The sequence below is a fragment of the Lepidochelys olivacea genome (assembly GCF_965140295.1).
Source record: "Lepidochelys olivacea isolate rLepOli2 genome assembly, chromosome: 8".
NCBI classification, from domain to species: Eukaryota; Metazoa; Chordata; order Testudines; family Cheloniidae; genus Lepidochelys; species Lepidochelys olivacea.
Window position 1 is genome coordinate 79,368,300 of NC_140418.1, and position 27,796 is coordinate 79,396,095.

At 39.8% G+C, this 27,796-nt stretch overlaps 1 protein-coding gene across 1 annotated transcript; it reads left to right on the top strand.

The window, feature by feature from the left end:
- LOC311525714 (vitellogenin-2-like) lies at positions 1–27,124 on the top strand. The gene is made up of 35 exons (XM_084638053.1): positions 1–67; positions 192–212; positions 327–478; positions 1,586–1,837; positions 2,449–2,610; positions 2,701–2,849; positions 3,513–3,663; positions 3,787–3,944; positions 4,034–4,199; positions 5,118–5,243; positions 5,578–5,796; positions 6,379–6,596; positions 6,765–6,862; positions 7,458–7,582; positions 7,714–7,815; positions 9,425–9,544; positions 9,628–9,817; positions 11,749–11,842; positions 11,978–12,163; positions 12,937–13,081; positions 13,204–13,432; positions 13,520–13,695; positions 14,110–14,646; positions 15,178–15,228; positions 17,927–18,061; positions 18,852–19,064; positions 19,165–19,307; positions 19,926–20,064; positions 20,630–20,771; positions 21,401–21,587; positions 22,113–22,207; positions 23,342–23,439; positions 24,384–24,543; positions 25,916–26,077; positions 26,797–27,124. Exons 1-35 carry the CDS (start codon positions 28–30, stop codon positions 26,913–26,915), a joined length of 5,460 nt encoding a protein of 1,819 aa, XP_084494179.1. The 5' UTR covers positions 1–27; the 3' UTR covers positions 26,916–27,124.
- Positions 27,125–27,796: the final 672 nt, after the last annotated feature.

A 27,796-nucleotide genomic window follows, 5' to 3' on the forward strand; every position in this document is an offset into this window, starting at 1 on the left:
CTGAGGAGGTCTTTATGCACTTTCATCATGAGGGGAATCATACTAGCGCTAGTGTTTACCCTTGTGGGTAAGTTTATACTTAGCCCTTCTCTGTTTGTCTTTGCTGGGTTTTTATAGTTGAGTCAAAAAACTTAAGTTCAAAGTTAATTTGTTTGCCATTATTCATGTGTCCATTTGATTTCTTTTCACAGGGAGTGAAAAGTATGACCCTGGTAAGTCTACTGTTCATTTCTTAAGCTTCATTCAATGCCTTTGTCATAATGACCACGACGCAGAATGTCTTTTGAACTATTACTAAAAGTGAATATTTGTATCATTTTCCACAGAGCCTGATTTTAGTAGCAGCAAGACCTACTTGTACAACTATGAGGGCCTGACCCTAAATGGACTGCCAGAGCCTGGTTTGGCAAGAGCTGGGCTGAGACTGTCCTGTAAACTAGAGATCAGTGGATTGTCACAGAGGGCTCACCTCCTCAAGGTAGACTGCACTATTTCCAAAAGAGATCAAGCAAAACCAGTGTTGAATAGCAAGTCAGGTTAAAGCGATACTTGGGCTATTGAATGTTGTAGGCAGCCACAGGAAAAAAGCAATGGAGAAAAGAGCTTTGAAGATTTTAGGGAGTGGGAAATGATTTGTGAGTTATGGCTCCGGTTTTCAAAAGTGACTAGTGATTTGAGGTGCCTTGATTTTGGAGTGTTCAACTTGAGACACATTAATGGGATCTGATTTTCAGAGGTCAGGTGACAAAAATGGAGGCACCAAAACTTATCACTGGAAAATCGAGGCACCAAAAATCACTAGTCATATCTGAGAACCTTGGCCTGCAACACCAGGGGTCCAATTCTGCTCTCATTTGAGGTTTTGATCTGGCAATCCTGACGCATTCCAAATTCCCATGGAAGTCATTAGGAGCAGAGGCAAGTCCTTAATTTATACTTAATAATAACAATTCTATCCAACTTACTTTTTATGTTATTCAGCACTCTTACTTATTCAATATTCAGGCAAAGCTGAAGCTCCTGTTGATTCAATGGGAGCATTGCCTAAATAAGGGCTGATGAAATAGGGTCCTAAAATTCTTCTTCTGACTTTGTACTGCGCAGTTACTTATTATGTAAAACTAAAAATCTATGTTGGGTATTCTATTCAACTTTATGCTCAGAGTGGTTGATGTGAATAGATTTTAAAAAAATATTAAGAGGTAATTCAAACGTTTTTAGCTTTTTTCTTTAATATATAATATACTCAGTGGGCCTGATTCAATGGAGGTATATTGGTCTTACACCAATATAAGAGCAAGAGGGGAGAATCAAGTTCTATGTATTTATCGCTATATATTATTTTTATTTATTGTTTGTTTTACCTTAGTGCCTAAAAGCCCCCAAGCCATCATGGGCAAGGATCCCATTGTATTGGGTGCTGTACAAACAGCACAGAAGAAGGTCTCTGCAGTTTATATTCAGAGTAAACCATGTATAGCAATGTTAATTCTTTCCCTAGTTATTTTCTGTGTACAGTACATACTGTAAAAATATTTTCGCTCACAGAATGGAGACTAATGCATTTTCTGAATTTTGTTCTCAGATCCGATCTCCACAGCTGGAGGAATACAATGGGATCTGGCCCAGAGATCCATTCATTCGAGCTTCCAAACTCACTCAGCTGATCACTTCGTGTCTCACCCAACCCTTTAAGTTTGAATACAGCAATGGGCGGGTTGGAAACATTTATGCACCAGAAGATACCCCCGTCACGTGCGTTAACCTTGTGAGAGGAATTCTGAACCTGCTGCAGATAACTATCAAAAAGTCACAGAATGCATATGACTTGCAAGAGGTTTGTTTCTCCAGTTTCAAGCTAGTTTGCTGCCTGTGGCCAAGCATCACTTGTTGTTATTAAATGCTTTTCAGTCAATTAAAACTCTTGCTTAGAGTTTATTTGTATTTATTTTAAAATCTCACTCACAAGCCCAAAAATGTTAAAATACTTTCATCTGGACAAAAGAAAATATACATTTATATATGAAGGTGATTGTTTCTGGCAGATTGTCTATTACATTCTCTATATGTGCACTCTATAAAATAGAAGACTATGGGGAAAATAAAGGTAATTATCAGACATTTTGATCTTTATTGTATATCTTCCTCCTTTAGCCTATTCAGTCTAATCTATAGTGTTCATTGAATTGGCTATATCAATTAGTTGATTATTTCCTAAATAGAGTCTCTGTCCTGCAGCCTTTACTCATCTGAGTATTCCTGCTTACTTCAGTAGTACTACTCATGTGCGTAATGAGAGCAGGCTTTGACACTTAATTAAGAAATGGTTTGCATATAGTCTTACAAAATTTCATTTTCACTTTAAATCTCAGTTCAGAGGAAAGTTCTTCCTTTCATGCAGACCTGATATAACTACAAAGCCCAGTTATTTTCTACCATTCTCTATAGGCTGGAATTGGAGGCGTCTGCCTTACAAGGTATGTTATCCAAGAGGACAGGAGGAGTAACCGAGTCTCCATTACCAAAACCAAAGACCTCAACAACTGCCAGGATAAAGTGGTGAAGGATATTGGAATGACTTTTATCCGCCCTTGTCCTTCTTGCCCATTGGTATGAATAATTTAAACAAATGCACTCTAAAAATGAGTCTACTCTCATGGTCTACTCTCATGAATTACATGAGTTTCTTTGCTCTTTTAGAAAGAAAAGATTGTAAAAGGAACTGCTGCATTCACCTACAAATTGAAATATGCAGATTCTGGCACCCTGATCACAGAAGTGGTGTCCCAGCAGGTCTATCAGATCTCCCCTTTCAATGAACCTGCTGGTGTTGCTGTCATGGAGGCAAGGTAAGACCAGAGGTGAAAATAAGTGTAAAGGTATCAGTCTGATCTTGCTCCCAAGTGAAGTAAAGGGGAGTTGTCCTAAATGGCAGCTGATAAAGTTTCAGGCATTCATACTCCACTCCACCTGCCCCCCCCCCCCAAAAAAAAAAAAGCTGTGGGAATTTTGCACTAACAATAATTTTTTGCTGCATCTAAATTGAACTTCGTATTGTAATTAAATGAGAAAAAAATGGAAAAATAATTCTGCTTCCTAAATCCATGGGAGTGCTTCTATTCAACAACGATTCCACTGAGAAAGTGACGCTTTATAGCACCAACATCCCCTGAGTTAAAGTGAACTTGAGGCAAACACAGAATAATATCACTATATATGATATGTTATCAGAAAACCAGTATCTCTTGCTCTGGAAAATAACAATTCATTTCCACTTAACAATTCAGCTCCAGTTCAGCAGTTATTTCATTGCAAATACCCATTATCCCCTCATAGTGTTCTGTTCCATTGGAAAGACCATAACCACAAGAAATCATTATTGTGATAGAAAAAACAAATAAAGAACTATCCATATCCCCACTGTACAGCCAAAGCAGTGAAGTCAGATGGATGCAGCTAGACAGCTTATTTCTCCAAAAGACACACGTTGATTTCTTTTTGTTTCTTTCCAGACAAGAACTTACCTTGGTTGAAGTGAAAAGTGAACATGTGAGCCCTCCAGAAATGCAGCTGCAGAATTGTGGAGGTCTGCCTTATCATTTCCCACCACTACTGCTCCAGATGCCAATTCAGCTAGTCAAGACGAAAAACCCTGAGCAAAGGGTATAGAATGCTTAGTTTATTAAGCTGCTTTGCCATTTATCTGACTAATAAAAGATCAATATATTATTACAAGCTAACGGAGAAGCAACTAATTATTATATTCCCTCTGCCTTCTATCCTCAGATAGTGGAAACACTGCAACAAGTAATCCAGGACAACCAGCAAGAGCTCCATGGGGATGCTCCATACAAATACTTAGAGCTTATCCAACTGTGTCGGGTAGCAAGCCCTGATACCTTGGAGTCTGTCTTTAAGCAATTTTCAGATAAACCTCATCACAGGTAATGATTGACTGTGTCACTCACAACTGACATGTCTTGTACAAGGAGCATAGAGAGCTAAATGTATGGATTTTGTACCTCGGCTGCAGGGTTTGGCTGCTGAGTGGAATTGCTATGGCAGGCACCATTGATTCACTGAAGTTCCTTAAGCTGAGAATTCGCAAGGATGACTTTAAGTACATTGAAGCACTTCTGGCTGTTTCTTTTGCCCTCCATTTAACAAAAGCGGATGGCCATACTATTGCAGTAGCAGCAGTGAGTACAATATACAGGATCCTTTTCTGGTCACATCATCATGATAACAATTGATAATAACGAGTGATTATATAGCACTTCAGGGGCCAGATTCTTCTCTCACTTACACTCATTTTGTATCAGAAAAACTCTGTTACTTCAATTGACAGTTGCCTGTATGGAAAAGGAATTGGGTCCTATATCTTCAATTTGTTATGCTGGCATTAAAAATTAACTCCCACACCTACCCTGAATTGCTATCCCCATTTTAGTTTTCTCGGACCATACATTCTCTCTTCTTCCATCAAACCTCAGTTCGTCTTTTTCTGTTAATTCTAAAGTATTAATGGTGATGGATGTGCCAGATAATTTCAATAGCTCTTTAAAGCATTACATTTTCCAGTCCAGAGTAATTACATAACATTCCTAGACACTGGAATAAAGTAAAAGTATTGTAGGTGAAATATTAGCAAAATAAAAACATCGAACTCTTTACAATACAGTTAGTGCAACCGTCTATTCTATAGTAGACTTTCTTCTCTTTCTAGTTAATATTCCTATTTTTTAATATAAGAAAACACAGAATATGAAGTGAGCATGATTCTTTAATATAATAAAGAGTTACAGACTCTTCCAGAGAAATTCCATTTGTAGATTGGCCCCTGCCCATATCCTTTGTACTTTGTATCCTGTCTTTCTTAGGCCACGTCTTCAGCTGATGTAAATCAGCATAGCTCTATTTAAGTTATTGGAGATACGTTGATGTATATTAGCTGTGGATCTGGCTCAAGCTTGTGTAAAATATTTTACTGGCTTGATTTAATGTTATTGAAAGTGAAAGATATTCAATTTTAAATAACCTTTCTAGATGAATCCTAAATAATTGTCCTTATCTGAACATAACCCTGATTTAAAGAGGTGCCTCTTTTCCTTCTGCAGGATCTAGTGACCAGCTCCCAACTTGAGAGAATTCCCATGCTTCGCCAGATTGCTTATTTGGGATATGGATCCATGGTAAACAGACACTGTTCTCTGGCTTCATCTTGCCCTAGTGAAGCTCTTCAGGTAGGTGTTTTTCATTTCAGATAGTTTTTAACAGCTTAAAAAAGATAAGAAAGATGAAACTGCAATGAGACCTGATCATTTTTATTCTAGAAAACATGATCCAGGATATACACAGTGATTTAATTTACAAATGTTCATTCCAGAAGCTTCCTTAGTAGCCAAGCGATACCAGCCAGGAAGCTGTCATCACCCTTGAATACATAGCTAATTTAGAATAAATCCTGAGGAGGTCACTGAATATTTGTAATCGCATCAGTTGCATTACAGTCATAGGGTGAGGATAACAATATGCGTATGACTGAATTTTGTATGAAAGAATCTGCTTTGTTTGCAGCCCCTCCATGACTTTGCAGCCGAGGCAGCCAGCAAGGGCAATGAAGATGACATTGCATTAGCTCTGAAAGCCATTGGCAATGCAGGAGAACCAGCCAGTGTCAAGCGCATCCTGAAGTTCTTGCCAATATTTTCATCTGGTGCTTCTAATTTCCCAGTCCATATTCAGGTCGAAGCTGTGATGGCCTTGAGGCATATAGGCTTGAAGGACTCCAGAAAGGTAAGCAGAATCAATTATACTTTACCTGAATAATGAGATATGCAGAATATATGCCAGGGGGAAAGTGAGTTCAGTGGTGCAGTGTTTGTGAATTCAGAACAATTCTTTATTGTTATTAGTATCACGATATTAGAGCCCCAAGTGACATCAGGGTCTGATCGTGTTAGGCACTGTAATTGTTGGGAGGTAAATGTAATGGTGTTTCTTTAGTCACTTGTCATATTATGTGACATCTTATATTAATCACATATTGTCATTGGTCTGCTACTGGAACACCCCTTGCTAAAGTGGTCTAAATGACAGTGAACGCAGGGGATCAAATACACAAAACCAATGGAGTTACATCACAGATAAATTTGTCTCACTAGTCATAGCATTTTCTCAAAAGCTATTCATTATGTCCCCACACTTTTCTTTAATTCATCAGTTCATGCAATGGAAAAAAGGTTACGCCTGAGGTTCTATTCTCCCTTTATTATGGATGTGTGATTTGTTGATACAAATTATACATTGAATCTGAAAGGGAGAATACCCACCTTAGAAGTTATTAGACACTTATGAAATTATATTTTCCCTCTCCAGGTGCAGGACATTCTTCTCCAGATCTTTGTGGATCATTCACTTCCTCCTGAAGTCCGAATGATGGCTTGTGTTGTCATATTTGAAACTGGGCCTGCACTTCCTCTGGTAACAACTATGGCTAATGTGATATTGAAAGAGACCAATATGCAAGTTGCCAGTTTTGTATATTCCCACATGAAAGCTTTGTCAAGAATTGGATTCCCACGCTTTTATAATGTGTAAGTAGAGAGAGAAGTAAAACTGTACATTATCTGTGAAGTACCATTTCTATTACATTCTTGTAAGTAAAATTATATATATATACACACACATGCACACACACTGACTCAAATTACTCTGGTAAAATTTAGCTTACTTTTGTATATTTTTATCCATTTTTTTAAAAGATCTGCTGCTTGCAACATTGCCATTAAACTACTGAGCCCCAAACTTGACCGACTGAGCTTTCGTTACAGTAAAGTTATTCCTCTTGGTGGTTACTACAGTGAGTAAAAAAAATTAATTTACAGAGAGTGTTCATCATTGAAACACCATTTTCCAGTCATTTGGAGAACTAATGTAAATCATTCTGATTCTATCTGTAAGAGTTCTTTCCTTTTGGAATGGCTGGAAGGTTTTAAAGAGTTTTGAAAGGAGTATTTAATTAGTTGTATAAGATATTTTCTGTGTCTGAATTCTGAAAAGTTTAATGTGTTTCTTCTTTATGAAGAATTATTAGAGTATATTTGTGTTTACAAATTATTTGACTAGCTCTCTAACTTTCTTGTAAAATGCCTTTTACTGCAATAAAATGTACTTAGAATATTTAAGTTTGATCAGATAGTTTCATTGCATTTGTTAGTACAAAATTTTACCCCAATCCTGCAAACATTTATTCATTTGAATATCTCATTGATTTCAGTGGTATATTCATGTATATAGATACTCGCTGGTAAACATTTGCTAGGTCAGGACCTAAATGTTGAAAATCTTCATGAGAATATATTTTATGAAAAAAGGATTATAAACTTCAGATTGACATCCCCAGAGGTCAATAGAACAACAACATTGCACTGTTTTGTTTTTAATTTCTACAACAGGTAGATATCAGGCTGGTGCATTTGGAAATATCTTCCTTATGAACAGTCCAAGAACAATGTTCCCATCAGCTTTAATTTCCAGTTTGATTGTAAACTATGCAGGTGCAGCTACTAGTTTGCTAGAGGTAAATATTATATTTAAGTCAATAACAGATCGTATCAAAGTTTATTTTTGACAAATGTATTTCTTCACTAACAGTATGTTTTAACTGTATTGTAGTGCACCCTCTCATGCACAGTGTTGTTTTTTTATTAGGTTGGTGTCCGTGCAGAAGGTCTTACAGATATTATAAGGAAACAAAGCATCCCATTTGCAGAATATTCCACATACAGAAAGATAAAGGAGATTGGGAAAACAGTATGTGTTGTTCTCATTTTGTTTCATGTGATGTATTGTGGGTGGAATTCATCAAGGGCAGAGGGATTTAATAAGACTCTCAGCACCAGTTCAGTCTTGTACTGAGAGGCAAATTAACGCCCCTGAACCCAGTCTGAGTGTCTCAGCTATACACTGTGGAGATTCACATTGGGATAGCAGGGGAAGGATTCTTCTGTGGAGATGGTCAAGAATTTTCAAACAAAATGGATTTTCATTGGAAAATGCCAATTCACTGATACCTAGATGTTTCACAGAAATGTGTTAGATGAGGTAATATCTTTTATTGGACCAACTTCTGTTGGTAAGAGAGAAAAGCTTTTGAGCCACACAGAGCTCTTCTTCAGGTCTGGCAAACAGAAGAGCTCTGTGTGGCTCAAAAGCTTGTCTCTCTCATCAACAAAAACTGGTCGAATAAAAGATATTACCTCACCCACCTTGTCTCTTGAATATCCGGGGACTGACCCAGCTACAACACTGTACATCACCGAATTTTTCATTTTCAATGAACGTCTGCCAAAATGCAAAGAGGGTTCTGATGGAAACCTGCCTGGCTCCTTGCCCGTTCCACCGATGTGCTGCTGGGGAGCGTGGGCTTTCAGGGTCCATGGTTCTGCGGTAGCCCCGCCATGCTGACTGCCTTGGAGTTGGGACCCCAGAACTTTCAGGCTCCCCGCTGTATAGCTGGGAACCCTGAGTGCTTCACCTTGAGACAGGACTCTCAGGACTTCTAGACTCCCCACTCCATGGCGTTGGACTCTCCAGACTCTGGGGGACTTCCCGAGCTACCCCCAACTCCAGGCAATGCCCAGTCTACTCCCAAATCTCTGGGAGCAGCCCAAGGTATCCCTCAGAGGCAAAAGCAGCTGGGGGAGTCCCCAGTGTGTGGATAGCTGGCTGCTCCATTTTGTTTTTGAAAAATTGAATGGAAACATTTCAAATTTTCGAGACCAAAAAAATGCTGGCATTTGCTTTCCATGAGTAATATCAAAATTTATAGTTTTTGTTTCTATTTGGAACATTAGTTTTTAAATGTTGGAATTTCCTGTGGCTTGGAAATTCCAAGTTTCAATCACCTGCGTTCTCCTGGGATGTCTGGAGCAGCCTCCCACTCTGGCCTTGTTTCCAAAACACCCTGTACCTCGCTGCATAGTGAGCCCCAATGAACCTGGGCTCCATAGCACATAGTAGAGGTCCAGCCCAGGGTTGGCCTCCCCAGATCATGCCTCTCTTCCTCCCCTTGCAACCGGTCTGTTTTCAGAACTTCTGTGTCCTCAAGTGAAGGATTGATTTGATTCTGTGGTCCTATTTTAAATTGGGTTTAAGTGGTGTGGCAGGCCGTGACCTGACCCTCTGCATTGGATGTAATGTTATCTTGTCAGAATACATACATTATATATGAAGTCACTTGTGTATGTTTGAATTGCATGGAATTCTGAAAAGCCACATTATGATATTAGCAAAGAAACACAAATGGCAAAGAAAAAATATAGCTTAGTCAGTGGCCATTTCTGTTGCCTATTAAATGTTTATTTGCAAATATACTGTATTAAGTGCCTTTTGTTTGTTTGTTTCTTTGTTTGTTTCCTAGCTTCTGGGATGGAGGGAGTTGCCTTCAGAAAATCCTGTGTTATCAGCTTACCTAAAATTATTTGGCCAAGAGCTGGCCTTTGCTGACATCAACAAGGATATCATTCAGCAGGCTATTAAAGTATGGACTCCCCCTAATTTTGTCTGAAGTGTTTGGCAGCTTTATATCCTCATCTAACCTGCTGTATCTCTGTTACATTGTAGCTTGTGACTGGACCAGCAGACAGACACGCATGGCTGAAGAGAGTGATCCATCAAATCCAAAGTGGCATTGCAGAACGATGGATTCTGCCATTATATTCAGGAGAATTTCGGCACATCGTCCCTACCACTGTTGGTCTGCCATTGGAATACAGTTTATATACTACTGCTCTGGCACATGCAACAACCCGTGGTGAGCTTGAGAACATAAGATTTGCTATATTGGATCAAACCATGGGATGGGAGACAAATTAGGAGGAGGTGGAGTGAAAAGTTATGAGAACAGAAAGGTAGGAGGGACTAATTTACGTAGGACCTTGAAAAGCCAGGACAGAAAGGGAGGAAGGAGAGTTAGTGAAAATATTTGAAGCTGGTTGGGACGTAGTTGCAGCAGCAAACAAGGTAGATGATTTTTGCTGCAGTATTTTGGATGGACAGAAAAGGGCGGGGGTGAGGTAAGAATCTGAAAAACCAAAGAGAAGGTGGTGACAGTACTCAAGGTCAGAAATAACCAAAACCTGGACAAGAGATTTTTCTATAGGAATGGGTGGATTCTGAAGGTGATGCATAGAAACACCCAGCAGACTTAGTACCAATGTGGAGAGAGAGGAACTTTGAAGATGGCTCAGCAGTCACTGGGAGGAATTGCCAGGAATGATAGAGATGGGAGGAGGAGTAGAGGGCTTGCAAGGGGACATGAGGAGTTCCAGTTTAGACATGTTATGTTTGAATGGGTGGTAGAATATTTAGTGATCATAAGATTATGCAGAAGAGTTTTAAATTAGATAATATTATTTGACTCTCTCTTTCGCTGCAGCAGTGAATCTCACAAACTGTCTACACAGTGTGTGAAGAACATTTTCCTTTGTTTTAAACTTGCCTGTCATTAACTGAATTGAGTGATCCTTTTTGTCCTGTAGTACGGTAATGTGTCAAAGGGAGGGACTATACCTTTGAGTAACAGTAAATTTAAGGTTTCAGAGTAGCAGCCGCATTAGTCTGTATCCACAAAAAGAACAGGAGTACTTGTGGCACCTTAGAGACTAACAAATTTATTTGAGCGTAAGCTTTTGTGAGCTACAGCTCACTTTATTGGATGCATTCAGTGGAAAATACAGTGGGGAGATTTATATACACAGAGAACATGAAACAATGGGTGTTACCATTACATACTGTAACGAGAATGATCAGGTAAGGTGAGCTATTACCAACAGGAGAGTGGGGGTGAGGGGGAACCTTTTGTTGTGATTTAATTCTTCCCTTTTCAAGGCCTAATTTTTGTAGCTGCTCACTATATGTAGGTCTTATGATATCATTTGCTATCTTTGTTGCCCATTTTTAGTCTCTCTTAAAATGAGCAAGCTAAAACTGAACACCTACCTCCAAAGGAGAGCACATACCATTGTTCAATATCATATCATTAACTTTTGCAATAACTTCTATCCCCAAATATCCCATTCGCTGCCCACTGGCCCAATTTCTTCACTGAGGTATCCAACTGGGCTCCTTTATTTCTTTCCTTTAATGAATCTTGCAAGTTAAGGGCTGATCAGCATATGTAAGCCTTTTAGATGATGTTTGATTCTTATCCCACTTAACTGGTTACTCCATAACTTGAGTGGAGTTGTTTCTGATTTACACTGGTATAACTGAGAGCAGAATCAGGACCTATATTTACCAGTGTTCATCACCTTCCATTTATCCAATCTGAATATCATCTGCCATCCTGCCATCAAATTCACCAACACATATAAGTCTTCCTGGATTTTCTTGGAATCTTTTATGATTTCTACACATAGAAATAACTTAGTGACATCAGTACAAGTCACCAGCTTGCTCACCACTTCCCCTGCAAATCATTAATTAATATAATAAATTAACTAGCCTTAGTTCTAGTATGTACCCTTCATGTTCCTGACTGCCAATGTCTCTCTACTTTAAGGAGTAGCTGTTCACTACATCTCTGAGTTTCTTATTGATTCTCCAGTTTTTAATCCAGGACAAGACTTTGCTCTTATCACCATGGCTTTTATTTTCATTAATAATCTGTTACGAGAGCCTTTTCTCTTTACTTGTTTATTTTTACTTTTACCATCTTTTACTTTTGTTCTCGGTCTCTTGTAGTTGAAGTAAAGCTGTCCCCTCCTTTATCTGGTGATTTTAGACCTTCACAGTGGTATGAATCCAGCTTGCAACTTCATGCTGACATCAGCCCAAGGTAAGGAAAGTGTTATCATTTTTATGGTTTTGAGATTTACAGAGACTTCTATGGAAAGGGAGTTCTACCTCTTAAAGAGCAGTGGCTAAATACAGTGTCTGTTTGCTTATCTGTGGCAATTTCACTCTCTTTCAGTATCTACTCTTACACAGTGGCAATGATGGGAATCAACACAGAATACTTTCAGTCTTCTATTGAAATTCACGCCAAACTCCGTGTACAAGCTCCATTGAAATTTGATGCCAAGATAGACATGAAGGAAAAAAGTTTTAAGTTTGTAACAACCCCATGCCAACAGGAGACTGAGATAGCGATGGGAAGGTAGAGTTGTTAAATTTCTGTCATTTAAAACAATTCCCCCCCCCAATCTATTGTTTTGTGAAACCTTCCAACACAGTAAGCAGTATAATCATTTCACATGATCAGAGATACATGTGACTCCTAGTTACATTGCACCTCTTTTGTGGAGTGTAATTCATGATTTCTTTTTTGGTTTTTTTTTTTTTTGTGTGTGGGTGTGTAACATGGGATACAATTTTCAAAAAGCACCTAAATCACTTTGGAACTTAATTCCCACTTTTAAAATTGACTTAGAGCTTGGCTGTATGAATATTTAGTACAAAGCAAGCTAGGGTGTAAATCTACCTTACACTAGTCCGCTGCACCTGTCTATGTGGTCTCTGTTGCTGCTGCCGTTTCAAAGGGGGGTACATCAAAGTGCACTAAGGAACTTTCAGGGCCCAGCAGCAGGGTCCACACAGACACTTAGCACACAGCGGGCTAGTGAGAGGCAGTGTACACCCCTGCTTGTTCATATAGCCAAACCCTTAGGCACTCAGGAACCTAAGTCAAATTGGTTTTGAAAATGTTACCCATTGTCTTTATACCAACCTGCAGTTCATCTAGGACTGAATGATTCCTAAGTCATGTTATTAGGCTGCAAAAATGCATTTATAAATATTTATTTGGCTCTTACAATTTAGTGTTCAAAACTGTGTGACTCTTAAAATAGAGACATTTTAATAGAGACATGATTAAATCCATCCAACAGCCCTTTGGAGCTACTTATAAATATTTCATGCATAATCCCACAGGCATAAGGCTTTTGCTGTATCAAGAAATATAGGAGAACCAGGCACAGTGAAGAAGATTCCAGTACTCCCAGAAGGTGCTGGATCAAGTATTCTGAAGGAGCATTTCAAATCGTCTGAAAAAACTTCAAGAGAAGGTGCCGTGACGGTAACTAACTCTTCCATGTTTGTATATTAATACTTATTTTCTCTACTATATGCATAGCGATATTTGTACTTCTTGTCTGTGAAAATGCTACCAGTGTACTAATGTGCTCATGTTTAATGCAGCAAAGAGAGACTTCTGACATCATACCTAAGAAATATTCCTACGGTCCTGAACAGGAACTTCACCACAGTACAAGAGGAAAAACATATACGCAAGCCATTTGTGTCAAAGTGACTCGTTTTGGTTGTCAGGCCTGCTTTTACAGGAGAGCACGAGACGCTTCTGTTTTAAAAAATACATATTTTCACCGATTAATTGGAGAACATGAAGCTAAAATCGTTTTGAAACCAGGTATAGTACTGAATACAAGATTTTCTGTTTATCCATGTCAGTGCAGCTGAAGCAGTAGATCTCCTAATGGATGTATCTGGTGTGTAGCCCGTACAGATGCAGCGATAGACAAAATACAGCTGGAGATTCAGGCAGGATCTAGAGCAGCTTCCAAAATAATCCAGGTGGTAACCCTAGAGTCCGAGGAAGAAGAAGATTCATCTCCAGATGACGGGGTTCAAACGAAACTGAAGAAGATTCTAGGAATTGAAAATGTGTTTAAGGTAATTGACGTCGAGGCGTTGAGGGTGTATGGGGACATATTTAAACAAACAAAAAGCAGTGGTTTTAAAATACAGTATGGAATATCTGCATGGAAAATGGAGAATAAGGGTAGTAAGAAGGGTAAAATTTCAAATGAGAGGCCCGCGTGTGAGTTAACATCAAAGGCTTGAGTGGAACTGGGGTGGTACGTAGGCATGGTGTTGGCCCTCTGCACATGGACGAGTTTCAGCCTAAGTAAGTGGGGACAGTTATTTTCCCACCACATCTGATTTAATAATCACAGCGATGAAGCCGTGCTTCTTTAAAGGGAAAGAACAAGTAAATAGTTGGAAATCCAGTGAGATAAAATAGTAAAAATTTATTTCTATTGATATGTCTAATCACCGGCGTGGTTCTTTGAAACGCTGATGCAGGTTGGCAATAGAACCCAGCGGCGCAAGACGCAGTCTCTCAAGAAAGGAAAGACCCAGGTGACGGAGCTGAGGGCAGAGCCCAGTGCTAAATATCCATCTAGCTCATCGTCTTCCTCCTCCTCCTCCTCCTCGTCTTCCTCCCCGTCTGGTCAAAAGGTCAAAGGTCAAGATCCGAAAGACAAAACGTTGCAACCGAGAAGCAGAGACGAGAGCAGCAGCAGCAGCAGCAAAACCAGCAGCAGCAGCAGCAGCAGCAGCAAAACCAGCAGCAAAACCAGCAGCAGCAGCAGCAAAACCAGCAGCAGCAGCAGCAAAACCAGCAGCAGCAGCAGCAGCGGCGACAGCAGCGACAGCAGCAGCAGCAGCGACAGCAGCAGCAGCGACAGCGGCAGCAGCAGCAGCGACAGCGGCAGCAGCGACAGCAGCAGCAGCAGCAGCAGCGGTAAAGCGCGTCGGCCTGGGAGCAGGCATCAGCTCGTCATAGAGAGGAACAGCAGCAGCAGCGGCGGGGGCGGCAGCGAGTATTCCCAAGCGCAGGTACCTCGCGCGTGTCCCTGGGATGCGTGGGGGGGCTGGGGGTGGGGGAGATAAAGTCAGCGTGAGGTATATTTCGGATAGCCGGCGGCTTTGCGTAGCATATCAGGAAATTATTAATTGTTGCTACAGAACACACTGGTCTAGTATTGTGAAACCTGCTCTAAGAACCCCACTTCCACCAGGCAACCACCTGTCTCAGGGGACCCCTTTAAAGTATCGCCAGGGCTTCCCCTGCTTTGGCTGAAGTATTGTTACAGGCCACCAGAATGAGGCGACCGATCTTTCTTGCTTTATTGGTCTCTCTCAACGGGCTCTGCTGTTGCATGTTTCAGTCTCAATTCTCTGGTGGCGTTTCCAGGGGCTGCTAATTTAGGAGCATTCATTTTTTTGTTTAAACATTTCAAGATTATACTGTTGTTTTTCAGTCTGAAATCCTTACTTACTTGCAGTGCTGCACATTTCAATGCAATTACAGAAAGCAGGTTCTTCTGTGTAAGGCTCTTCAACTTCCTACTTTTATCATTTTCAAAGGGAACTCCAGAGATCTATCAGTATCGTTTCAAGTCAGCACATACACAGGAGGTAAGTTTTCTTCACTCATTGCGTCTGACTTGACATGGGTAGAATAAAATACTGCAAGAACTCACGTGGGAATTACTGCCTGTGTGACGGAAAATAAGTGGTAGTACCGTCTTTATAATAGCAAAAACAACGAGGAGTCCTTGGGGCACCTTAGAGACTAACAAATTTATTTGGGCGTAAGCTTTCGTGGGCTAAAGCCCACTTCATCAGGTGGGCTATAAATCACCTCATTCATTTTAGCCCGCGAAAGCTTATGCCCATATAAATGTGTTAGCCTATAAGGTGCCACAAGGACTCCTCCTTGTTTTTGCTGGTACAGACTAACACGGCTACCCCTCTGAAACCAGTCTTTATGATGTTTACAGTTTCTAAATATGTTCCAGTGTTTTGCAGAAATATAAGAAGACAAAGGGCCAGATTTTCCACTGCATTGTAGCTTGTAAAGGCATTTGTGCCTGTGCAAAGTGGGTATAAAACTCTAGCTAAGCAGAATGTCTGTACAAGGTGCAAGTCCACAGAGATTCAGGCCCAAATGCTAGATCAACAAAGGGACTTAGGTGTCTAAAGTAGGGTGACCAGATGTCCCGATTTTATAGGGACAGTCCCGATTTTTGGGTCTTTTTCTTATATAGGCTCTTATTACCCCCCACCCCCGTCCCGATTTTTCACATTTGCTATCTGGTCACCCTAGTCTAAAAGTAGATCACACAGCAATTAAGCACCTATGGCTGGCCCAGGTCAGCTGACTGGGGCTTGTGGGGCTTGGGTTACAGGGCTGTTTAATTGCAGGGTAGACCTACCTTACCTGTCATTTTAGGTGCCTAAGCGCAACGCTTAGTGCCACTGAAATCCCCAAGTCCCCCACTCAGCTGCTGCCTTGCCCTTCAGGGGTCTGGATTTCCACCAGTGGGCATGCACAAATCTGCCTAAACCTGACATTGCTGAGTGTTCAGTGCGCTAGCTCACACCTTTGAGACCCAGCGAGATTCTCAAATTCGGCAGCCCCTCATCTATCTCCCCAGCAGGGCCTGATCAGTGTGCTCTGCATACCTACCATCAAAGGCAGCCGGGGTGACCGCATGTGGGAAGAGGAGCAAGAGCGTGTCCATCCCCTAGAACACCCAATAGCCCAGTAGTTTAGGGCACTGCTAGGATGTGGGAGACCTATTTCAAATCCCCGCTCTGCCTGATTTGGAGCAGAAACTTAAACCTAAGTCTCCCAACTCTCAGGAGCATGTCCTGACTGCCAGGATGTTCGGTATTCAGGGTGGATGGTGGTTAGGGCACTCTTGGGTATGTGGGAGATCTATACTGAAGTCACTGCTTCCATGTGTTCATTTAATTATTTATACAAAGTGGACCACCTCCGATAGGAGAGATTGAGAGAGTCCAGCCCTGGAATACCCTGTAGCCTGCAGGTAGGATACTCAACTGGGATGTAGGAGACACAAGTTCAAATCTCTGCCTCAAATCAGGCAGAGCAAGAATTTGAAAACAGGCTTCCCAACCCCCAGCAAGTGCCCTGAGCTCCCGGACTATTGGCTATAATGCAGGCTTTCTCTCTCTTGTTTTTTGTAAGGAGCAGAGCTGGCTTAGGTGCCTAACACCAGGTGACGGTTCATGGCTATGAATCCAAGGTGAAGTTAGGCACCTACCTATCTTTGAGGGGTGGGGCTTCAAACATGCCCCACTCCCTGGCATTTCCTATTGGCTACTTTAGGTGGCTCCCCACTCAGTTGGCTGGTGTTTGTGAATCTCTTTCTGAGGCACTTAATTTTCCCCAGGCCTTGTAGAGGAGAATGCATGCCTAACTCGGGCCTAAGAATTCCGCTAGGTGACAGGGTGCATGAAAATTAGGCATTGCAACACTCACTGGTACCACGCCTAAGTCCCTTCATGAGCTTAGCCCAAAAGCCGTGCCATGAGGAACTTAAATAATTTGGCAGGCTCTGACCACGTGACATCTTGGGCTAGCTTCTCTTAGCTAACTAGCATAGCCGCATTGACAAAGGCGGCAGAATACACCGGCCTGTGTTACTTTAAATCAGTGGCGGGTGCCTGTTAAGGGCCTGATCCAAAGAGGAGTCAATACCAACCATTCCCATTGCAATCATTGTTTCATGGCAAGTAAAGCGATCGGTAGGAAAGTAAGATGAAAAGTGGTGGTTCAGCCGTTCATGGGATCAGGCCCTAAACTGCTAAAGAGCAATGGACTGAGTCAGTGCTGCTCTTTTATATCAGACCAAAGCTTTGCTGTGTGGCAGTGATTTGGGTATTATTTATATGCAGCCATAGGAAGAGCTTGTAAAGCAGAAGTGCTATTTGAATGCACTGTTCCTGTGTAAGTAGTCTTAAAGAGAGAGCAAAAGTTAACCTGCTTTATGGCTTGATCCTGACAAGTCTTATCCATACAAGTAATTCTTACTTATGCAAATAACCCAGTGGGTCTGCTCAGATACGTAAGAACTACCTGGGCAAGAAGATCCATGGGTGAGCAACAATTTGTAGGGTTAGACCCAAAGATATTAAAAAGGAATAATATTTGGAAATCATTCAGCTACTCCATTAAAGGTTATTGACAATAATCTGGTAATTAGAATATGCTTGTAAAAGAATATTCTGCATTGTCATTTCGAACAACTTCCTATGAACTACCTTAAATTGCTCTACTAAGGATGATTTTTTTTTATTGTTGCAGTATCCCAAAAAGAAAGTCCCAGGCAGCAGCAGCGTCACCAGCAGCAGCAGCTCCTCTTCCTCTTCCTCTTCCTCCTCCTCCTCCTCAAGCTCTAGTTCCAGTAGCAGCGAAGACACTGACAGAGCAGGTTCCCGGGTCAGTTTCTTAGTCTTCAAGAAATGCAGTGTGTTAGCATGGCAGCACTGGCATGGACTTGCAATTATTGCCCAGCTAATGGGCAAAGAAAAGTAGCTCCCAGTCTGTGCTGCCTCTTGTTTGCAAGCACAAGAGAAAGATGTCTGTGCAAGAAACCTTCCCTCTCTCTCCCATGTTGCATAACTGTGCAAAAGCCAACAGCAGGAGCAGGCCGCATGCTTCCAACACGGTGAAACACAGGACTGCTTGCTCCTGTTTCACCTGGGGAGCAGGACCCTATTGTGCTAGGCGCTGTACAAACACAGAACAAAAAGGTTCTGCCCCAAGGAGCATACAGTATAAGACAAGAGATGACAGGTGATATAGACAGACAGGCAGGGGGGCACAAAGAAACAGCTTGTCTCCAAAGCGTAGTGCTAAGTATTAACAACAAACAGCATACCTAAAACATGCTGATTTAATTAGACACTTTTTTTTTATTTCCAGAAAAATGCACTTGTTCTAATTATTTGGGCTAAATCCCACAGCTTTTACTCCATGTTCACTTTGTGAAAACTCCCATTGACATCAGCTGGAGTTGTGGCTGAATAAGCATTGCAAGTTTTGGCCCATTACATTTTTATTTATTTTATATTATATTATTGTATATCTGTAATGTGTAAAATTACATGCATTTGTCAACTTCTTACTTTCCATTTATATTCTTTGTACCGTAAATAAAAGCTAACACAATATAGTCATTTCTTTGTAATATTGTTCTGAGGCATTTTTTTTCGTCCCTTGCCTTTAGCCTAAATTTTTAGGAGACAGTAAAGCACCAGAACTGGCTGTTATTCTTCGTGCTTTTCGAAATGATAAAAAGCTGGCAGGCTTCCAGCTCGTGCTATACGCAGATTTATACTCCACCAGACCCAGGATACAAGTGTTTGTGTCAAACATCACAGGATCAAGCACATGGAAAGTCTGCGCTGATGCTTCAATCATTAATGCTCACAAGGCAGCGGTAAGACTCAAAAATAGCACCGCACAGCTCTAAACACAATACAGCGATCTCAAGTATGTTTTACTTTTTAAAAAATTGAATGTTTTTGTCTCCATTATAGAGTTATCTGAAATGGGGCCGGGATTGCCGGGACTACAGGATTTCTTCAGAGTTTGTAACTGGCTGGTTTGCTGATCACCCAGCCATGCAGGTGAAACTGGAGTGGCCTAAAGTTCCTTCAAGAGTCAAATCAGTTGCCAAATGGTGAGGTTTTGCTCTTTCATTTCAGCAATTTATTTTACGATGTACCAGTAAAGCTGGGAAAATCCATATTCAGCCTTGAGCTTCCAGTGATTAACTGCCAATTCTTGGTCTCTATATTTTCTCGTTTCTGATTTGTTTGAGTTTGGAAACTCATCAAACGACCCCTAAGGAGTATAAGATAACCATATACTGTACAAACCTACCATACTGTACAAGTGGAAAGTAATCTCCTTATACCAGACAGAAGTTACTGAAAAGTTAGGGCCAGATTCTCTACGTCATGAAGCTCCTGTTCAGTAAAGCGGGGAGTGGGGATGGGGCCTGCCATGGAGTCCATTATGGCTCACTATTTCTCACAGTGGACCTGTGTTGCCCTGGGGACTGCTCTGACTTGTGCCAGTTGCTGTGTATGCTGGCTTTGTGCCACATAAGAGCTCCTTCACACCAGAGGCCTTTTCAGCTGTCCACATCATCTGCTCTCAGCCACAACAAAGGGGCTAGTCCTTAATATCTCCTCTAGCTTATGGTCAGATGGAAATGCCTCAGATATCCAATACCTGAGTGTCTGAGGGACCTGAGTAAACTTTTTACCGTTAAATAATGGTTTTCTTTTTCAAGGCTTTACACTTTCATCCCGGGAGCTGCCTATATACTAGGCTACTCTGAAATACAGCACAAAAATCCTTCTCAACAGGCCAAGTTGATTGTGGCTCTAACTTCTTCAAGGACTTTTGATGTTGTCGCCAAACTGCCTGAGGTGAATATACAGCATAATCATGCCATCACATATTTCACCGGATAGAATACTTTGATGCTTTTTTTATTAGAGCTGGGTCAACATTCCAAAAAAGTATTTGAAAACATTCGTTCAGATTAAAACCATGATATTGATTCACGGTTGTCTCTGACGCTTTTACTTTCTTTCCAAGGACATTTGTGTGGTGATATTTGTTCAGAGAAAGTGCCATGATTACTTATGTTAATATGTGTTTGTACATCCATCTCGGAAACTCTTTTTGAGTTTGGAAGTTATCCGCTCAGAAAGCAGAAACAATACCATATGATTTAGTTGACCGATCACATAGCAGGAGTGAATACTGGCAGTAGTCATGGTGAAGAGTTCATGAGAAGTGAATATGCTGAATTATGTTCACATCAACTATTTGTCAAATAATTTTAAAAAACCAATATTTCTGTAAAAATCTACGTCCTCCCGCAGATAATTCACAAATAGGAAAAGAGGCTGAAATCAACAGATAAATTATTTGCTGTGAATAGCTTGCTGAACTCTATTTTAAATCTGTTTTCTAATTACTTTTCAGCTGACCATTTATAACACAGCCCTCAGGATTCCGCTGTCATTGCCTGTAGGGCCTTCTCTACCAGCCTCTGCCTCATCACTGCAGCCCCCGATCTGGAATTTCTTTTCTGAAGCACCATCCGCAGTCCTGGAGCATCTGAAAGGTCAGCAGTTCTCCCTCTTTAGAGGCACAAGCTCTACAGGCTCTATCACTATTTTAGCATTGTCTGATAATACATGGAAAGGTTTTTCTCTTTTTAAGAAATAAATAGCACTCTAGTGATTTTTCTTCATTATGATAATGTTACTTCATTTCCAACTGTAGAGAACATAATGTATGGTGCACAGAAGCCCCAAAGTATTTATTTCCAGATTGGAAATCAGAGAAAAATCATTTCATTAAATCATTAATGAATCATTAAATTCCAAAAAACTCCTCACATTGGTGCACGTACTGCTTTTGTTTCACATCCAGTCTGTCTGCAAGAGTCAAGATAAATTTACACAGGAATCCATGACTTCACTTTAATCATTTGTTCTGGAAAATATGAACTGATACATTTTGAATTGTCAGAAAACTAATTTGTTGCTAAAATGTGAGGAATATATTTTTCATGCCTTGCTTAGAGATTATGGACACTGAATAGCCTAAATCCCATGTAATCTTAGAGAAAAATATTATCTGTTCTCTCACTGAAATGTAGATCCAAAATAAAATATTATGTTTAAATAAATATCTCTTATGAAAAGGAAAATATTCACTTGTTTCTATGGCATGTTTTTTTTTTACCAGCTCGTTGCTCAGTTTCCCAAGACAAGATCACAACCTTCAATGAGGTACAGTTTAACTACTCACTGCCCACAAACTGCTACCACATCTTGGCCCAGGATTGTAGCCCAGAACTGAAGTTCCTGGTAATGATGAAGAATGCAGAAGAATATGCTGACCTTAAAACAATCAATATCAAGCTTGGCAGTCAGTAAGTCATTCTAAAACTCATTAAAATCATCCAGTCCTGAAGTGACAAAGGCAACCTCGAATAAAACACTCTTGGCTTCTGCTGCAAACCTGGGAATCCAGAAACAGCCACAGATGTACCAGTTTGCAAACTTCACTAAAAAAAGAGGGGCACTCTCCCTACATTTTCCTCAGAGGGAACAGATGTTACCTCTGCCACATACTCTGCAACTCGTCAGCCCCACATCCGTTTTATCTGGACTGTGATTTGGCCAGTTTGTTTTCATCCAGCTCCTCTTCTGGCCTGACACTGGAAATGCAAAGGTATCACACCGTCCAGATGTAACGCAGAAGAGACTTCCGTCTAAGCGTTACATTGGTGGTATTGCACCCAGAGTTGTGTCAGTGTTTCCCTTTATAACTATGATGTTGAAACAAAATAATGCTAAAATCAGGGATATTTAGTGAAAGAGGTTGTAGTCTGGACATGGTGTGTTCATGAACACAATCAGAGCAGAATATAAATGCATTTTTTCTCTTTTCAAAGTGAAATTGACATGTATCCTGCAAATGGACTTCTTAACCTCATGGTCAATGGTGTTGAAACCCCAGTGGAGAATGTCACATATACATCTGACTTTGGTAGGTGTCCATTTAGCCCTTTCTCATAGGTTGGATCAGGAGAGAGAGAAATATACTCCAGTAGAGGTATTTCTACCATTTTGGCAGTGATATTGCTTTGTACTTAGGGCTAAAGAGTAATATTTACTCTTTACAAATTGTGCATTTATTTACATATTTGCGGATCAGCATTTATAAAGACAGAGTAGAATTGGGAACTTTTGAAAAGTTAAGGAAGAGACAGTTGAGGTTCATTGACCCACCGCTCCCTTTCTAAAATGCTTGGGCATGTAGGATTTTGACTCTCAGAAGTTCTGGACTGGAGGAAGGGTATTCTTTTAGCCCAAATGTCTTAATCACTTATATGATTAAACTTTTCCAAATATAGTTTTTCTTATAGTTGCCATATCTATATGGTGGGACTTTTTTTGCCAATTTGACTTATATGTGACGTTTTGGGATTTTATATCAATAGAAATATTTATAAAAACAGAACACTAACAAAAAATATGGAGAACTGTAGGGATAAAGTCAGCCACAAGGCAGAGCCTGTTCTGTTCTCCCAATGCATACACATTTTGTTCTATGAATAGACACATTAAAACTTTGTTTACAAGCAAGAGAGCTGGATACAATACAGTTGTCCCCCGACTTGGTTATAATAACACAATTAAAAGGTGTAGGACATTGATGCGCCAAACCTCTCCAAAACTGGATTAACATTTTGGGAGTCCAGGGTTTTATCCCATTATCATTGACTTGGTTACAGGTAACTATAAATGGATCAGGTGACTACCAAGTTGCAGTCAAGTCTTCTGACTCTGTTGGAGTGTAGACAGGGCCTTAATTATCTACAAAAATGTAATACTAAGTATTGGAGGACTCCATTGTTATTCCCAGGAACCTGTTAATATTTACAAAGGAAAATTAATACAAATGTGATTGTTAGGGCTATAGAGTTAAAATCATGTTTCCCTAGTTCCTGCCAACAACTACATTCCATATTTGCAAATTTTAAGGAAAGTAATTTGTTAATATACAGTGTGTTTTGCTTCTTCAACAACAACAAAATACCTGAAGAAAAACAAGGCTTTGATTATATTTTTACAGAATTATTATAAAGATTATAAAAGATCATTTGTATTTTTATTGCAGATGCTTCTCTGATGATCAGCAGTGAGAAGAAAGGTCTGTCACTTGTGGCTCCTGACTATGGCATTGATAAACTATATTTTGATGGACGTACATTCAAGGTATTTTTCTCTCCTCCGCTAGTGTTTTCATTTGCATAAACTTCCCAGAAAATCCACAAAATTCCATATTTACACAAGGGAATGTCTGCTAATCAGAGTACAAGATTATTTTACCCCATTTAGTGATATTCCAGTTCCACATTCAGACTCCAATATCCATACAGATTCCTATTCACTGAAGTAGATGAAACTTTGCATGAGTGCAAGGGTCTGCATTTGCAAAGCCAACTTTAAGATCAGGGTAAAAGAGTTTACAGAATAACAGCCTCCAGGCAGTCATCATAATATTCAGCTCTTACATAGCACCTCTCATCCGAAGATCTCAAAATGCTTCGCAGACACTGAGGAATTAAGCCTCAGAACCTGCCTGTGTGTTAGATAAACTAAAACATGGGGTGGTGAAGTGCCTTGCCCAGGACACACATTGAGTCAGTGACATAGTTGCAAAGAGAACTCAGGAATTCTGAATTCCTGTCCCCTGTACTTCTCATTATATAACTCTTCAACTAGTCAAAACCCTGATTTTTTTTAAAAACTCTAATAGAAGAATCATCTGCTAGGAATGTAGAAGATCAATAAATGGCATGTATAGCAAGTGCTAATTGATCTATTAAAAACATCCATCAAACAAAATGTTTACATCTTCAGCATCAATCATTTAATAGGTTAGACATGGACACAGGGATTTTCAAAAGGACCTCATGGAGCTAAGCACTCAAATAACTCTCACTCAGGCCCCTTTGAAAATCTCAGCCAGAGTGATTGTTACGGAAAGCACAGAATCAAATCTTGTTCTTTAAAAACAAATAATCTGGCTTTACCTTAACTTTTATTTTCCTCTGCAATTATGTTACCTCAGGAGACCATTCTGTAACAAAATTTTGTTTCATTGACATTATCCTGAAATATAAACTTGAATTAACTTTTACTTTGTTTTCACAAAGGTTCAAGTTGCTTTCTGGATGGCAGGGAAAACGTGTGGTATTTGTGGAAAATACGATGCTGAAAATAAACAGGAATTTCAGATGCCCAATGGATATGTAGCTAAAGATGCAGTGAGCTTTGCGCAGTCTTGGATTCTGTCAGAAAAGCCTTGTGCTGGCGGTATGAAAACTTTACTATACATAATGTATGATTACTACAGCTAGTCAGAAAACTGAATTTCCATCCTGTGGGAAATTGACATTTTGAAAAAAAAAATCCCAAATAAGTATGAAAAGTTGAAATCTTGAAATATTTCTCGGAACAGAAATTCCAACATAATTTTAATTCAAAACATCAAAAATACTTTATTGAACTGATTCATTTTGATAACATTGAAACGTTATAAAATATTAACTCTGGTATATGAATATTAAATATAACATACATAATATTAAAAATTAAGTTTAAAAAAATTAAAAGTTGAAATTAAACAATAAAGCCACAATGAAACAAAAGAGGAAAATCAAGAGGAAATGAAAGAAGAGAGTTGAAACAAAATACTCCATTTCAATTTCAAATTGTTTCAAAAATTTTCCATGGAGAATTGCATCAAAATCAACACATTCCTGCAAAAAAATGGTATTTCAATGAAACAGCATTGTTTGACAGAAAACTTTTCCATCAGATTTTTTTGACCAGCTCTCATTATTACTCTGAGTGACAATTTAAATTGTTGGCTCAGTGCTACTATTTTTGGCCTGATCCCACAAAGCACTTAAGCATATTCTTAACTTTAAACATGTGAGTATTCCCATGGATTTCACTAGGACTACTCATGTGCTTAAAGTAAAGTGCATGCTTAAACTGTTTGGTGAATCGGGGCCCTTGTAGTTTATTCTGTTACATTAGTTTAGATTACAATGCGGTTCAGCGTATATAGTGCCTACATTCAATGTGTGCATGGAGAGAGTAAAATTATACTCAGTAGTAAGTTGAGGTTCTTCTCATCCACCTGTAACTGGCTGTAGTGATCACCGAAGATCAGACCTATCTGTTACTGACCAATGGGGATTGTTTCTTCATAGCAATAACAACCAGATCTACCATATATCTACAAATATATTTAATCAGAATGGTCATGATATTCATGCCATTCTCTATTGATTATTTTTATTTGTGCACAGCTCCAGGTCCTTCTCCTGATGATTGAGATCTATTCTCTGTTAAACTCAAGTCTTGCACTTACTCAGTGAGCCAATTTACCCACATAATATTCATTAGGATATTAAGTTAAATATCTCCATATTCATCTAGAGATAACTCAGAACTCCATCTGAAATAAGCATCCTATATCCCCATATAGATCGAATTAAATAAAGCAAAGGAAAATTATTAGTTAGGGATATTGCTTTACATATGATCCATATAGAACTTTGGATGGAGCCAATTCATTTGATATACACAAATTATCACTAGCAGATGGAGAACTTTGGAGAAAATCTAAAGCCATTTACAGACGGTTTTGAAATATCAATGATTGTTGTATTGGCAGCCTGTAAACTGCAGCGCTCACTTGTGAAACTTGAGAAAACAATTCGACTTCAGGGCGAAGACTCAAAATGCTATCCTGTTGAGCCTGTGCTGCGCTGCGTGAAAGGATGTTCAGCAACTGAGACCACCCCAGTTTCGGTTGGCTTCCATTGTCTGCCAGCGGGTAAGTCAACAAAAAATCATAGTATAGGAGCTATACAAATATTTACTACTTTAGGCCCTGATGAGCCAGGTGCTTAACTTTAAGCAGGTGAGTAAACTCTGTGATTTCAATGAAAGTACTCACATGCATAAGCTTTGGCATGTGCTTAAGGACCTCGCTGAATTGGAGTCTTAATCGCTAACATTTGGTGTGTGACACTAACTTCAGTGGATGTAAAAATAAATATGTTGCCTGTCAGCATTTTACGATGTTTTTCCTGGTAATGACTTTTTAAATCTGTAGCTAAATGGAGGTCCCATATTATCTATTGTTTATTCATCACTGTCTATGGGCCTGATCCTGCTTCCATTGAAATCAGTGGAGTTTTGTCAATGGTTTAGAGGGGTGGGTTAGGGCCAGACTCTAAGACAGCAACTGAGATTTCACAAATATTGGTATCTACAATGCAATTTCGTTTTCAGAGTTTGACATTTAAAAAACAATAGATTCAAAATGAACTAGTATAAATGAGCATTATAATTGCTGTCTTTTAAATTAATGGTTAGTTTGCTGTGATGGCTGCTTTCCAATCCAGTTTGTCAAATGAAATGTGCATGATAATTAGGAGAATCTAAGTCCAGTCAGTGTACTAATGGAGTCTGTATGACAAATCCCACGTGTTGCAAACTGACTGTTTTTTTTCTTCTTCATTCTTATCTGTCATTTTTCTTCACGTCCAGATTCAGCTGCCAGCTTAGTTGAGGGACAGATGAAGCTTGACCAGAAGTCAGAAGATATACAGGACACAATTGAGGCCCATACAGCATGTTCATGTGAGGAACTACAGTGCATTGCATGAGGCTACAGTTCAGCAGATTAGAAACTTGGAGCATTGTTTTTATACCGTGGTGCCAAAAAATTCCTCTCGGGCAATCACAGATATGTTAATTTAAGTGTTTAAAGTCCTACTGAATCTTCTTGGAGAAAACTGATCTTTTAAGGAAATGTTACACTTTGTCGCTGTAGAAACAATACTGACTCTTCATACATATGTGATTTCCTAATAAATCTGTGCATCTAAAAAGAAATGGCAAAGAGTTCCTTATTTCACAGTATTTAGAAAGGAAGAGGTCTGTTTTGCTTCATGTCACACACACCTACTTCCCATCTGAATGGGAATGTTCAATGTAGTAAAGAATTGTTGTTATTTATTATCACCCAGCACCAAGGAGTCCTCGTCAGGGACTAGCACTCATTGTACTAAGTGCTGTACAAACACAGAACAAAAAGATGATCCCCACCCCAAGCAGCTTACAGTTAAGTACACGACAAAAGACAACAGATGGATACATACAGACAGGGGAGGGCAAGAATTCAGCGTGAGAGGTGTGGGCTCAACACACATGGCCTAAACATTGACAAGTTTTTTGTAGGTATGGTGGCAAAGGAGAGCGTCGAGGAGAGATTTTAAAGGTGGCTAATGAGGTCGTTTTGTGGACATTTATGGGCTGCGCCTCCCAACGTGTGGGGCAGCATGGGAGAAGGCACGAAGGGGCATGTTTGAGAATTTAACTGTTTAGTATTTAAAACCACTTACTGCAATGTATAAAGAGCCTAATTCTGCTCTCACACCAGTGTGAATTGAGAGTTTTTTAATTGCAGGCAGTGGAATTACATCCGTGTAAAACTGGTGTTAGTGAGGTCAAAATCAGGCCCAAAAACTCTTGTCCCTTTTGTGTG